This window comes from Urocampus carinirostris, chromosome 3, assembly GCF_059441175.1.
Source record: "Urocampus carinirostris isolate Australia breed hairy pipefish chromosome 3, RoL_Ucar_1.0, whole genome shotgun sequence".
In the NCBI taxonomy this organism is placed as follows: domain Eukaryota; kingdom Metazoa; phylum Chordata; class Actinopteri; order Syngnathiformes; family Syngnathidae; genus Urocampus; species Urocampus carinirostris.
The window spans coordinates 8592968-8608236 of NC_142351.1; the positions used below are offsets into that span (position 1 = coordinate 8592968).

General features: G+C 31.2%; 1 protein-coding gene across 1 annotated transcript in view; it reads right to left on the reverse strand.

The window, feature by feature from the left end:
* Positions 1-15269, reverse strand: part of LOC148368582 (aryl hydrocarbon receptor-like) — a 57163-nt gene that overhangs the window by 27184 nt on the left and 14710 nt on the right. The window contains exons 3-5 of the mRNA XM_088330558.1: positions 10040-10119; positions 5182-5271; positions 926-1052 (exon numbers count right to left, since the gene is read on the reverse strand). Of these exons, the coding sequence (XP_088186684.1) occupies positions 926-1052; positions 5182-5271; positions 10040-10119 (297 nt within the window). The remainder of the gene's footprint in view (positions 1-925; positions 1053-5181; positions 5272-10039; positions 10120-15269) is intronic.

Genomic DNA, 15269 nt, shown 5'->3' on the forward strand with positions numbered 1-15269 from the left:
ACAGGAAGTCTGGAGCTGGATTTGAACCCACGACAGGTTCCCATGACATGAACTGTGCCGCACAAGCGCTAACCACTGCGCCGCCGTGCTGCCCCCTTTAAGTCATTTTGTGCATCATTTTACATCATATTTGGTCATGTTGGGATTGAAGAAGCAAAAACCACCCGAAGAGCCGTTTAGGACCCGAAAGAGCCGGTTCCTTTTAGTGAGCCCAGCCGAAGAAGCCGGTTCTCGACAAATTCTACTAACTTTACTCAACTTCGTTCTACTTCGACTCGACTTCAAAATACCGCAACACAACGTCAGGGGAACCCATGTATTTTGACCTTCATGCACTGTAACTTTGACTTAAGATAGCAGACAGGATGGGACAGACGGGATCGATACATGATACTGGTTACACGAGCAAGAAACTGGGCAGGACAGACAGGACCGATACTGGATACTGGAGCAAGATACCGGACAGGACGGGACAGACGGGATTGATACCGGATACTGACTGGAGCAAGATACCAGACAGGACAGGACAGACGGGATCGATACCGGATACTGGATAGACGAGCAAGATACCGGACAGGACGGGACAGGATGGGACAGATAGGACCGATACCGGATACTGGATACTGGAGCAAGATACTGGACATGACAGGACAGACGGGATTGATACCGGATACTGGAGCAAGATACCGGACAGGACGGGACAGATACTGGATACTGGAGCAAGATACCGGACAGGATGGGACAAACGGGATCGATACCGGATACTGAATACACAAGCACAGAGTCAAAAATACTAGGCCTTGCAAATGCGAAAATAATGAAATCTCTGCAGATATCCAAGGACTGTACTCCCATTTGTGACATACTGTATGTGAAATGTCTTGAGACAACTTGTCAAAATGGAATCCCAATAAATTAAGCAGACCTGATTGGGTGTCCAAGTGGAATGGGAGATGCTCCGGAGTGTTGAGGTCCCAGTTCAGGTTCCTTTGAAATTCTTGCTGGTCTTCGATATGAATCAGTTCCAAGATGCTGTGATGCATCACATCTGTCTGCCAAGACAGAAAAAATACTTTTTTTCTATGTACCTTAAATTCTCAATCCATTCTCTAAACCTACAATAGAACATAGACCAGGGTTATCAAACTTTTTTCTGCTCACCTGGTAGGAAAAAAGAAAACAGTAAAAAAAATACCGAAAAGTACTGAAAAATGATAAAGAAGCACTAAAATGTTTATAAAAAGTACAAATACAAGGGAAAAGTATGAAAAAGTACAGAGAAGTAATCAAATTAACAAAAAAAAGTCCTAAAAAGTAAGAAAAATAATATGTTCTGTAAGTACGAAAAAGTACTGAAAGGTAGTAGAGAAACTGAAGAATATATATAACAAAAAGTGCTTATAAACTACGTATGAAAGCATACAAAAAAGTACTGAAAATTATGAAAAAGTACACATTGTATGAAAAAGTATTGAAAAGTATGAAAATATACAAACAATATTGAAAAGTATGAAAGAGATTTAAATAGTATGAAAAAGTACTGAGGAGTTATAAAATATACAAAAAGTACAGAAAAGTATGAAAAACTACTGAATAGTATTAAAAAGTATGAAAGGTTTGATATGGAACATAGAAAAACTGTCAAAAAGTATGAAAAAGTAATACAGTGTATGACAAAGTACTTAAAACAATTGAAATATATGAAAATCACTAAAAATATACAAAAAGAACTGAAAAAGATCAAAAGTAATCAAATGTATGAAAATATACAAACAGTTGTGAAAGGTATGTAAAAGAATGACCAAAATATACAAAAAGTACTCAAAATTATAAAAAAAACAATGAAAAAGTACAGAAAAGTATCAACAAGTACTGAGGAGTTAGAAAATATACAAAACTTATGGAAAAGTATGAAAAAAAATAAAATGTATGAAAAACTACTGAATAGTATGTAAAAGTATGAAACGTATGAAACATACAAAAACTAGCAAATTGTATGAAAAAGTACTTTAAAATACCGGAAATATATGAAAATCACTACGTAGTATAAAAACTACTGAAAAGAAGAAAATGTACGAAAAGAACTGAAAAAGAGAAAAAAGTAATCAAATGTATGAAAATATACAAACAGTTGTGAAAAGTATGTAAAAAAACAACAAAAATATACAAAAAGTACTCAAACATATAAAAAAAACAATGAAAAAGTACAGAAAAGTATCAACAAGTACTGAGGAGTTAAAAAATATACAAAAACTATGGAAAAGTATGAAAAAAACTAAAATGTATGAAAAACTACTGAATAGTATGTAAAAGTATGAAACGTATGAAACATACAAAAACTAGCAAATTGTATGAAAAAGTACTTTAAAATACCGGAAATATATGAAAATCACTACGTAGTATAAAAACTACTGAAAAGAAGAAAATGTACGAAAAGAACTGAAAAAGAGAAAAAAGTAATCAAATGTATGAAAATATACAAACAGTTGTGAAAGGTATGTAAAAGAACGACAAAAATATACAAAAAGTACTCAAAATTATAAAAAAAACAATGAAAAAGTACAGAAAAGTATCAACAAGTACTGAGGAGTTAGAAAATATACAAAACTTATGGAAAAGTATGAAAAAAAATAAAATGTATGAAAAACTACTGAATAGTATGTAAAAGTATGAAACGTATGAAACATACAAAAACTAGCAAATTGTATGAAAAAGTACTTTAAAATCAGAAATACATGAAAATCACTACGTAGTATAAAAACTACTAAAAAGAAGAAAATGTACGAAAAGAACTGAAAAAGAGAAAAAGTAATCAAATGTATGAAAATATACAAACAGTTGTGAAAAGTATGTACAAAACAACAAAAATATACAAAAAGTACTCAAACATATAAAAAAAAAGTATGAAAAAGTACAGGAAAGTATGAAAAAGTATTGTTAGAAAATATACAAAAAGTATGGAAGAGTATGAAAAAAATCCCAGGTATGAAAAACTACTGAATAGTATTAAAAAGTATGAAACGTATGAAACATACAAAAACTAGCAAATTGTATGAAAAAGTTCTTTAAAATCAGAAATATATGAAAATCACTACGTAGTATAAAAACTACTGAAAAGAAGAAAATGTACGAAAAGAACTGAAAAAGAGAAAAAAGTAATCAAATGTATGAAAATATACAAACAGATGTGAAAAGTATGTAAAAAAACAACAAAAATATACAAAAAGTACTCAAACATATAAAAAAAGTATGAAAAAGTACAGGAAAGTATGAAAAAGTATTGTTAGAAAATATACAAAAAGTATGGAAGAGTATGAAAAAAATCCCAGGTATGAAAAACTACTGAATAGTATTAAAAAGTATGAAACGTATGAAACATACAAAAACTAGCAAATTGTATGAAAAAGTTCTTTAAAATCAGAAATATATGAAAATCACTACGTAGTATAAAAACTACTGAAAAGAAGAAAATGTACGAAAAGAACTGAAAAAGAGAAAAAAGTAATCAAATGTATGAAAATATACAAACAGATGTGAAAAGTATGTAAAAAAACAACAAAAATATACAAAAAGTACTCAAACATATAAAAAAAGTATGAAAAAGTACAGGAAAGTATGAAAAAGTATTGTTAGAAAATATACAAAAAGTATGGAAGAGTATGACAAAAGTCAAACGTATGAAAAACTACTGAATAGTATGTAAAAGTATGAAAAGTATGAAACATACAAAAACTAGCAGATTGTATGAAAAAGTACTTAAAAATCAGAAATATATGAAAATAACTACGAAGTATAAAAACTACTGAAAAGAAGAAAATGTACGAAAAGAACTGAAAAAGAGAAAAAAGTAATCAAATGTATGAAAATATACAAACAGATGTGAAAAGTATGTAAAAAAACAACAAAAATATACAAAAAGTACTCAAACATATAAAAAAAGTATGAAAAAGTACAGGAAAGTATGAAAAAGTATTGTTAGAAAATATACAAAAAGTATGGAAGAGTATGACAAAAGTCAAACGTATGAAAAACTACTGAATAGTATGTAAAAGTATGAAACGTATGAAACATACAAAAACTAGCAAATTGTATGAAAAAGTACTTTAAAATACCGGCAATATATATGAAAATCACTACGAAGTATAAAAACTACTGAAAAGAAGAAAATGTACGAAAAGAACTGAAAAAGAGAAAAAAGTATTCAAATGTATGAAAATATACAAACAGTTGTGAAAAGTATGTAAAAGTACAAAATATATACAAAAAGTACTCAAACATATAAAAAAAGTAACACAAGTATGAAAAGGTAGAGAAAATTATCAACAAGTACTGAGAGGTTGGAAAATATACAAAAAAGTATGGAAAAATATGAAGAAAAACTCAACTGTATGAAAAACTACTGAACAGTATCAAAAAGTATGAAAAGTATGAAACATACAAAAACTAGCAAATTGTATGAAAAAGTACTTAAAAATAACTGAAATACATGAAAATCACCACATAGTATAAAAAAACTAATGAAAAGAATGAAATATAGGAAAAGAACTGAAAAAGAGAAAAAAGTAATTAAAAAAGTTGTGAAAAGTATGTAAAAGTGCTAAAAAAAATATACAAAAAATACTCAAACATATAAAAAAAGTAATACAAGTATAAAAAGTACAGAAAAGTATCAACAAATACTGAGGAGATATAAAATATACAAAAAGTACACAAAAGAATGAAAAGAACTACTGAACAGTATTAAAAAGTATGAAAAGTATGAAACATACAAAAACTAGCAAATTGTATGAAAAAGTACTTAAAAATATCGGAAATATATGAAAATCACTACATAGTATAAAAAAACTACTGAAAACAAAAAAATAAAAACTGAAAAAGAGAAAAAAGTAACCAAATGTATGAAAATATACAAACAGTTGTGAAAAGTATATAAAAGTACTCAAACATAAAAAATAGTAATACGAGTATGAAAAAGTACAGAAAACAATAAACACCCTCAGAAGTGAAGTTGTGAAGACCTTTGCTGCGCCTGGTGGCCATATTTAAAACTGCAAGTCATTTTTTTGTGACATTTTATCTCGGCGTTGTCCGGCAGGCCCGATTCAATCCCTTGGCAGGCCTGATCTGGCCCACAGTCCTTATGTTTGACACCAACATACTTGTTAAAGTCAGATCCTGTACCTGATGGAATCCCAGGTAGTCCTGGATGTTGGGAGAACAGTAAAAAACCATTCCTTCCGCAGAGACCACCAGGACAAATCCATTCAGAGCCTGCAGAGACCACACAAAAAAATATAGTATCAGGCAGTTTTTAAGAAAAATCTCAATTCATCCACTTAGAGTTCAATCTAAATTTGAAAAACAAGGTGGAAAAGAAATATTTGCAGAAAATATGTCACTGTATGAGAAAAAATACTAAATAGTACAAAAACGTATGAAATACACAAAAAACGCTAGTACAAAATAGTATGAAAAAGTACTGAAAAGTATGAAAAAGTAATGATGGTATGAAAAAGTACTTGATAGTGTCAAAGATTGTTAAAAAGTGGGAAAAACAAATAAAATGTATGTAAAAGTACAAAATATATACCAAAAGTACTCAAACATATAAAAAAAGTTACACAAGTATGAAAAAGTAGAGAAAAGTATCAACAAGTACTGAGAGGTTGGAAAATATACAAAAAAATAGTATGAAGAATGCGTGTATCAGTATTGAAAATTATGAAAAAAAGTAATAAATAGTATGATAAAGTACTCAATAGTATGAAAGATTGCCGAAAAGTAGGAGACACAAGTAAAATGTATGAAAAAGTACTAATAGTATGAAGAATGCGTGTATAAGTACTAGATATTATGTAAAAGGATGTGATAGTGTGAAAGATTGCTAAAAAGTAGGATTAACAGGACTAAAGAATGAAAAAGTACTTATATTATAAAGAATGTGTGTATAAGTATTGAAAAGTATTTAAAAAAGTAATAAATAGTATGATAAAGTACTCAATCGTATGAAAGATTGCCGAAAAGTACGAGACACAAGTGAAATGTATGAAAAAGTACTGATGTGCTGAAAATGTGCGTATAAGTATTGAAAATTATGAAAAGGTAGTATAGTATAAAAAAAGTACTCGATAGCCTGAAAGATTCGTGAAAAGTACTAAAAACTATGAAAAAGTAATAATTGGTATGAAAAAGTACTTGATAGTGTGAAAGATTGTTAAAAAGTAGGAAAAACAAGTAAAATGTATGAAAAAGTACTAACAGTATGAAGAATACGTGTATAAGTACTAAAAATTATGAAAAAGTAATAAATAGAACAGTTTTTAAGAAAAATCTCAATTCATCCACTTAGAGTTCAATCTAAATTTGAAAAACAAGGTGGAAAAGAAATATTTGCAGAAAATATGTCATTGTATGAGAAAAAATACTAAATAGTACAAAAACACAAAAAAACACTGACAAGTAAGAAAAAGTACTAAATAGTGTAAAAAATGTAATGAAGAGAAAAAGAGTATGAAAAAGTAATGATGGTATGAAAAAGTACTTGATAGTGTCAAAGATTGTTAAAAAGTGGGAAAAACAAGTAAAATGTATGTAAAAGTACAAAATATATACCAAAAGTACTCAAACACATAAAAAAAGTTACACAAGTATGAAAAAGTAGAGAAAAGTATCAACAAGTACTGAGAGGTTGGAAAATATACAAAAAATAGTATGAAGAATGCGTGTATCAGTATTGAAAATTATGAAAAAAAGTAATAAATAGTATGATAAAGTACTCAATAGTTTAAGTGTAAGTACTAGATATTATGTAAAAGGATGTGATAGTGTGAAAGATTGCTGAAAAGTAGGAGAAACAGTACTAATATATGAAAAAGTACTAATAGTACGAAAAATATGTGTATAAGTATTGAAAATGATAAAAAAGTAATAAATAGTATGATAAAGTACTCAATAGTATGAAAGATTGTCGAAAAGTAGGAGAAACAAGTAAAATGTACGAAAAAATACTAGTTAATATGAAAAATGTGAATGAGTCTTGAAATTTATAAAAAAAAGTAATAAATAGTATGAAAAAGTATTAATGGTATGAAAAATGTGGGTATAAGTATTGAAAAGTATAAAAAAAGTAAAAAATAGTATGATAAAGTACTCAATAGTATGAAAGATTGCCGAAAAGTACGAGACACAAGTGAGATGTATGAAAAGTACTGATAGTATAAAAAATGTGTGTACAAGTATTGAAAATTAGGAAAAAGTAATAGAGAGTATGAAAAAGTACTCGATAGTATGAAAGATTTGTGAAAACTACTAAAGATTATAAAAAAGTAATAATTGGTATGAAAAAGTACGTGATAGTGTGAAAGATTGCTGAAAAGTAGGAGAAACCGGACTAATGTATGTATGTATGTAAGTATTGAAAATTATGAAAAGGCAATTATTATGATAAAATACTCAATAGTATGAAAGATTTGTGAAAAGTACTAAAAATTATGGAAAAGTAATATTTGGTATGAAAAAGTACTGAGAAGTAAAATAGAGTACTTGATATTATTAAAATAAAAAAGAAATGAAAATGATAAAAAAAAGTACTAAATAGTATGAAAAAGTATTGAAAAGTATGAGAAATGACCAAAAAGTATAAAAAGTACTTAATAGTACAAAGAGTTAGTGAAAAGTATGAAAATGTACAAAAAGTACTGAAAATGATGAAAAAGTAATAAATAGTAGAAAAATGTAATGGATAGAATAAAAAGGTACTGAAATATATAAAAATGTACAAAAAGGTACTGACAATTTGAAAAACCGCTAAATAGTATGAAAAAGTATGAAGTATGAAAATAATAAAAAAGTACTAAATAGTATGAAAAAGTACCGAAAAGTATGAGAAACAACCAAAATGTTTAAAAAGTACTTGATAGTACGAAGAGTTAGTGAAAAGTATGAAAATGACAAAAAGTACTAAATAGTATAAAAAAGTACTGAAATGTCTTATAAACGACCAAAATGTGTAAAAAGTACTTGATAGTACGCAGAGTTCATGAAAAGTATGAAAATGATGAAAAAGTACTAAATGGTATGAAAAACTACCGAAAAGTATGAGAAACAAACAAAATGTTTAAAAAGTACTTGATAGTACGAAGAGTTAGTGAAAAGTATGAAAATGACAAAAAAGTACTAAATAGTATAAAAAAGTACTGAAATGTATGATAAACGACCAAAATGTGTAAAAAGTATTTGATAGTACGGAGAGTTCATGAAAAGTATGAAAGTGATGAAAAAGTACTAAATAGTATGAAAAACTACTGAAAAGTATGAGAAACAACCAAAATGTATAAAAAGTACTGAAATGTATGATAAACGACCAAAATGTGTAAAAAGTACTTGATAGTATGCAGAGTTAATGAAAAGTTTGAAAATGATGAAAAAGTACTAAATAGTATGAAAAACTACCGAAAAGTATAAGAAACAACCAAAATGTATAAAAAGTACTGAAATGTATGATAAACGGCCAAAATGTGTAAAAAGTACTTGATAGTACGCAGAGTTGATGGAAAGTATGAAAATGATGAAAAAGTACTAAATGGTATGAAAAACTACAGAAAAGTATGAGAAACAACCAAAATGTATAAAAAGTACTGAAATGTATGATAAACGACCAAAATGTGTAAAAAGTACTTGATAGTACGCAGAGTTAATGAAAAGTTTGAAAATGATGAAAAAGTACTAAATAGTATGAAAAACTACCGAAAAGTATAAAAAACAACCAAAATGTATAAAAAGTACTGAAATGTATGATAAACGACCAAAATGTGTAAAAAGTACTTGAAAGTACGGAGAGTTCATGAAAAGTATGAAAATGATGAAAAAGTACTAAATAGTATGAAAAACTACCGAAAAGTATTAAAAAACAACCAAAATGTATAAAAAGTACTGAAATGTATGATAAACGACCAAAATGTGTAAAAAGTACTTGATAGTACGCAGAGTTGATGGAAAGTATGAAAATGATGAAAAAGTACTAAATGGTATGAAAAACTACAGAAAAGTATGAGAAACAACCAAAATGTATAAAAAGTACTGAAATGTATGATAAACGACCAAAATGTGAAAAAAGTACTTGATACTATGGAGCGTTCATGAAAAGTATGAAAATGATGAAAAAGTACTAAATAGTATGAAAAAGTACTGAAAAGTATGAGAAACAACCAAAATGTCCAAAAAGTACTGAAATGTATGATAAACGACCAAAATGTGTAAAAAGTACTTGATAGTACGCAGAGTTGATGGAAAGTATGAAAATGATGAAAAAGTACTAAATGGTATGAAAAACTACAGAAAAGTATGAGAAACAACCAAAATGTATAAAAAGTACTTGATAGTACGAAGAGTTAGTGAAAAGTATGAAAATGACAAGAAGTACTATATAGTATAAAAAAGTACTGAAATGTATGATAAACGACCAAAATGTGTAAAAAGTACTTGATAGTACGGAGAGTTCATGAAAAGTATGAAAATGTACAATAATTACTGAACATTATGAAAAAGTACTGATAGTTTTGAAAAAGTAGTAAATAGTATTCAAAAAAATGTACTGAAATTGTCGGGACCAGAACGGAATCAGGACCCAAATGCGTAACGTTTACCACAAGTTTTACTGAAAAAAAGAGGAAGGGCTGCGCCCACGATCTGGTGTTCGTTGGACGGGGGAAGCAGGTCGCTCTCGGATCAAAAATGGGCCGTAAGCCGGGACGGGAGAGCAGACGTGGTCGGGATCAAACCAGGTCGTAGCCGGAGACAAACGGGAGCAAAAACAGGACAGGCGGGAGTCAGGGTCAAAAAAGGCTTGCCTTGTATAAACAGAGGTTTGCAGACGGACTGACAACAGGAGAGTGACAAGAAAACACTGAAAATAGGTGAAAAATGGTTCTCCTGATTATAGAACCATTTGTTTTTTACTTGTCAATTACTTTGAAAGTAATACTTGGAACAGCAAGAGTACTCGATGGTGTTCCATCGAAAATATGAAGTTAAAGGTTACCTGAAGAAGCAGTTCTCCTTCCGGAATCTGCCGTCCGATACTTTTGCTTCTGCCGTTGCTTCGGGCTTTCTTCAACGCCGCTTGGGAGAAACGAAAAGCAAGATTTTATATACTGGTAGATATTATAGATTTACTCAATTACCAATACACTATATTTACTTATTGACCAGTTTTATTATATATATATTTTTTAATTGCTAAATGGGTCTGCTCCTGTTTGGATTCATTTTTTCTGGCCTGCTCCTGGTGCCACACAACACGCATAACATATATTTACTCATTTCCTACTCGTTCTGTGGGCTTCATTCCTTTTAGTCTCTTCCTATTGTCACAGAAAAAAGGAGGGTGTTATACATTCACTCATTTACTAGTATTATTATTAGCGTCATTCTTTTTGTTGTCTTCTTGTGTCACAAAACATGAAGGGTAAACACGTTTACTTATCATATATTTACTCATTTACTTGTATTAAGTCAAGTCCCAATTATTTGTATATCCCCTCATATTAGTATGGTTTCATTCTTTTTGGCCTGTTCTTGGTGTCATGTGACATATTTACTCATCATATGTTCACACAACATGTATAACATATATTTACTCATTTCCTAGTCTTACTATGGGCTTCATTTCTTTTGGCCTCTTCCTATTGTCACAGAAACAAGGAGGTTGTTATACATTCACTCATTTACTAGTATTATTATTAGCGTCATTCTTTTTGTTGTCTTCATGTGTCCTAAACCATGAAGGGTTGACACATTTAGTTATCATATATTTGTTCACTTATTAGTATTAAGTCAAGTCTCAATTATTTGTATATCCCCTGATACTAGCATGGTTTCATTCTTTTTGGCCTGTTCTTGGTGTCATGTGACGTATTTACTCATCATATGTTCACACAACACGTATAACATATATTTACTCATTTCCTAGTCTTTCTATGGGCTTCATTTCTTTTAGTCTCTTCCTATTGTCACAGAAAAACGGAGGGTGTTATACATTCACTCATTTACTAGTATTATTATTAGCGTCATTCTTTTTGTTGTCTTCTTGTGTCACAAACCATGAAGGGTTGACACGTTTAGTTATCATCTATTCACTCATTTACTAGTATTAAGTCAAGTCCCAATTATTTGTATACCCCCTGATATTAGTATGGTTTCATTCTTTTTGGCCTGTTCTTGGTGTCATGTGACATATTGAGTCATCATATGTTCACACAACATGCATACCATATATTTACTCATTTTCTGGTCTTACTATGGGCTTCATTTCTATTGGCCTCTTCCTATTGTCACAGAAAAAAGGAGAGTGTGTGACACATATAGTTCATTTTATAGTATAAGTATCAATGTCATTCTTTTTGTTGTCTTCTTGTGTCCTAAACCATGACGGGTTGACACGTTTAGGTACCATATGATTACTCATTTACTAGTATTTAGTCAAGTCCCAATTATTTGTATATCCCTTGAGTAGTATTAGTATGGTTTCATTCTTTTTGGCCTGTTCTTGGTGTCATGTGACGTATTTACTCATCATATGTTCACAGAATACGCATAACACATATTTACTCATTTCCTAGTCTTACTATGGGCTTCATTTCTTTTGGCCTCTTCCTATTGTCACAGAAAAAAGGAAGGTGCGTGGTGCATATAGTTATACATTCACTCATTTACTAGTGTTACTGTTAGCGTCATTCTTTTTGTTGTCTTCTTGTGTCAAAAACCATGAAGGGTTGACACGTTTAGTTATCATCTATTTACTCATTTACTAGTATTAAGTCAAGTCCCAATTATTTGTATATCCCTTGATATTAGTATGGTTTCATTCTTTTTGGCCTGTTCTTGGTGTCATGTGACATATTGATTCATCATATTTCCTGGTCTTACTATGGGCTTCATTTCTTTGGCCTCTTCCTATTGTCACAGAAAAAAAGGAAGGTGCGTGGTGCATATAGTTATACATTCACTCATTTACTAGTGTTACTGTTAGCGTCATTCTTTTTGTTGTCTTCTTGTGTCACAAACCATGAAGGGTTGACACGTTTACTTATCATCTATTCACTCATTTACTAGTATTAAGTCAAATCCGAATTATTTGTATATCCCCTGATATTAGTATGGTTTCATTCTTTTTGGCCTGTTCTTGGTGTCATGTGACATATTGATTCATCATATTTCCTGGTCTTATTATGGGCTTCATTTCTTTGGCCTCTTCCTATTGTCACAGAAAAAAAGGAAGGTGCGTGGTGCATATAGTTATACATTCACTCGTTTACTAGTGTTACTATTTGCGTCATTCTTTTTGTTGTCTTCTTGTGTCACAAACCATGAAGGGTTGACACGTTTAGTTATCATCTATTTACTCATTTACTAGTATTAAGTCAAGTCTCAATTATTTGTATATCCCCTGATACTAGCATGGTTTCATTCTTTTTGGCCTGTTCTTGGTGTCATGTGATGTATTTCCTCATCATATATTCACTCATTTATTGGAGTTATCATCAGCTTTGTTCTTTTTGGCCTCTTTCTGGTGTCAGAAAACTGGTGCATGACGCATATACACATCATATATTTGCTGTCAGAGTCCATGTCTACCAAGAGTAGAGGAAGATGGAAGACATTAACTAGTATTACAAAAGGCTTCACTCTTTTTGGTCAGCTCCTTTTTGGATTCATTCTTTCTGGCCTGCTCCTGGTGCTACATAACATGCATAACATATATTTACTCATTTCCTAGTCTTTCTATGGGCTTCATTTCTTTTGGCCTCTTCCTATTGTCACAGAAAAAAGGAGGGTATGTGATGCATATAGTTATACATTCACTCGTTTACTAGTGTTACTATAAGCGTCATTCTTCTTGTTGTCTTCTTGTGTCACAAACCATGATGGGTTGACACGTTTAGTTAACATCTATTCACTCATTTACTAGTATTAAGTCAAGTTCCAATTATTTGTATATCCCCTGATATTAGTATGGTTTCATTCTTTTTGGCCTGTTCTTGGTGTCATGTGTCATCATGTATTCACTCATTTACTCGAGTTACCATCAGCTTTGTTCTTTTTGGCCTCTTACTGGTGTCAGAAAACGGGCGCATTAAGCATATACACATCATATATTTTCTCATTTACGAGTACTACAAAAGGCTTTGTTCTTTTTGGCTGGATCCTTTTTGGATTCATTCTTTCTGGCCTGCTCCTGGTGCCACACAACACGCATAACATATTTTTACTCATTTCCTGGTCTGGGCTTCATTCCTTTTGATCTCTTACTATTGTCACAGAAAAAGGAGAGTGCGTGATACGTTCACTCATTTTCTAGTATCAATTTTAGCTTCATTTTTTTGGGCCTTTTCCTGGTGTCACACGACATGCAGGGTCGGATATAATATGCATTTCTCTTTTTCTCTCTGTGTTACTCTGTCTCCCTTGTTCTCCCTGTTTATCGCTTTCTCTTTCCTTCCCTCTCTTTCTCTCTTTCTCTTCAACTTACTAGTCCGGCCCTCGTGAGATTTTTTTATAGCATTTGTGGCCCCCCAGCTAAAACCAGTTTGACACCCCTGATTTAGATCATGCTAGTGTTTCAAAATGATGCATCAGGTATCTATATTCGAGGCCTAATTTTGATGTTTTTGAATTGTGAAGATCCTCAAGAACTTTCATGTTCTGTTACTGTCAGGGTTGGCTAGGGTTACTTTAACTGGATTACTTTCAATTACTTTTGGATTACTCCAATATCAAATATGCTAATAAAAGAAACTAAATATGAATAAAATGACTAAATTTTGTGCAGGCTTGGGGAGTAACGGAATACATGGAATGGCCAAAAGCTGTTTGGATTTATTTTCATTTTGTTTCTGTCGCATTTTATGTTCGTTTTGCCGGAGATCAAAGAGATCAAAGCCAAGAGAGAAAGCTTATCACGTGTTGTGAGTCATCATTTGATTCATATTCATATCAAAAATACTTCTACAGAAATACAAACAACTACTAGAGGAGTACTACAGTACACAAATACGACTATATAACTATTGTGACATAAATACTACAAAACAGAAATATTACAAAAATACTACATATACTACACAAATGTATTCTGGAGATACTACAAAAATACTACAGTAATACAAAAATACTATTACAGAAATATTACAAAAATAGTAAAGAAACACGATACAAGTACTGCTATGACAATAGTTCAGAATTGTAAGGAAATACTTCAAAAATACTTCTACAGAAATACTACAAAAAACTACTAAAGGAGTACTCCAGTCTACAAATACTATTATACAAATATTATGACAAAAATACTACAAAAATACAACAGAAATACTACAAAAATACAACTACAAAAAAGCTACACATACTACAGAAAAATTATGATGGATATACTACAAAAATACTACAGTAATACAATAATACTATTACAGAAAAATTACAAAAATAGTGAGCCAGGAGAGAAAGCTTACCACGTGTTATGAGTCATCATTTGATTCATATATCGTTTCTTTTGTCTTTTATTAGCATATTTGGTATTGGAGTAATCACAAAGTAATTGAAAGTAATCCAGTTAAAGTAACCCTACCCAACCCTGCATTTTATGTCAGTTTTGCAGGAGATCAAAGAGATCAAAGCCAGGAGAGAAAGCTTACCACGTGTTGTGAGTCATCATTTGATTCATATTTAGTTTCTTTTGTCTTTTATGAGCATATTTGGTATTGGAGTCATCCAAAAGTCATTGAAAGTAATCCAGTTAAAGTAACCCTACCCAACCCTGCATTTTATGTTAGTTTTGCCAGAGATCAAAGAGATCAAAGCCAGGAGAGAAAGCTTACCACGTGTTGTGAGTCATCATTTGATTCATATTTAGTTTATTTTGTCTTTTATGAGCATATTTGGTATTGGAGTCATCCAAAAGTCATTGAAAGTAATCCAGTTAAAGTAACCCTACCCAACCCTGGTTACTGTTCACTCTTCAAACCGGATTCTGCCACACCGTATCCTGACCCGGTCGAATTAAGGCGGCACACACAAAAAAATGTGTCAGTTGGTCTGGTGCGCCGGGTCAAAAGTTGAAAAGTGGGTAAGCCCCCCCCCCACCTTGGTCTGCAAAGTGGTTAGAGTGGATTATCTGCTCGTGTTTTTATTCCCAGAAGCTTGCATGTCCTCAGACCTCCATTACTGCCTGTCTGACACTTTAAAGAGGCAGCGTGCGAGGTCGTCTCATGGCCACG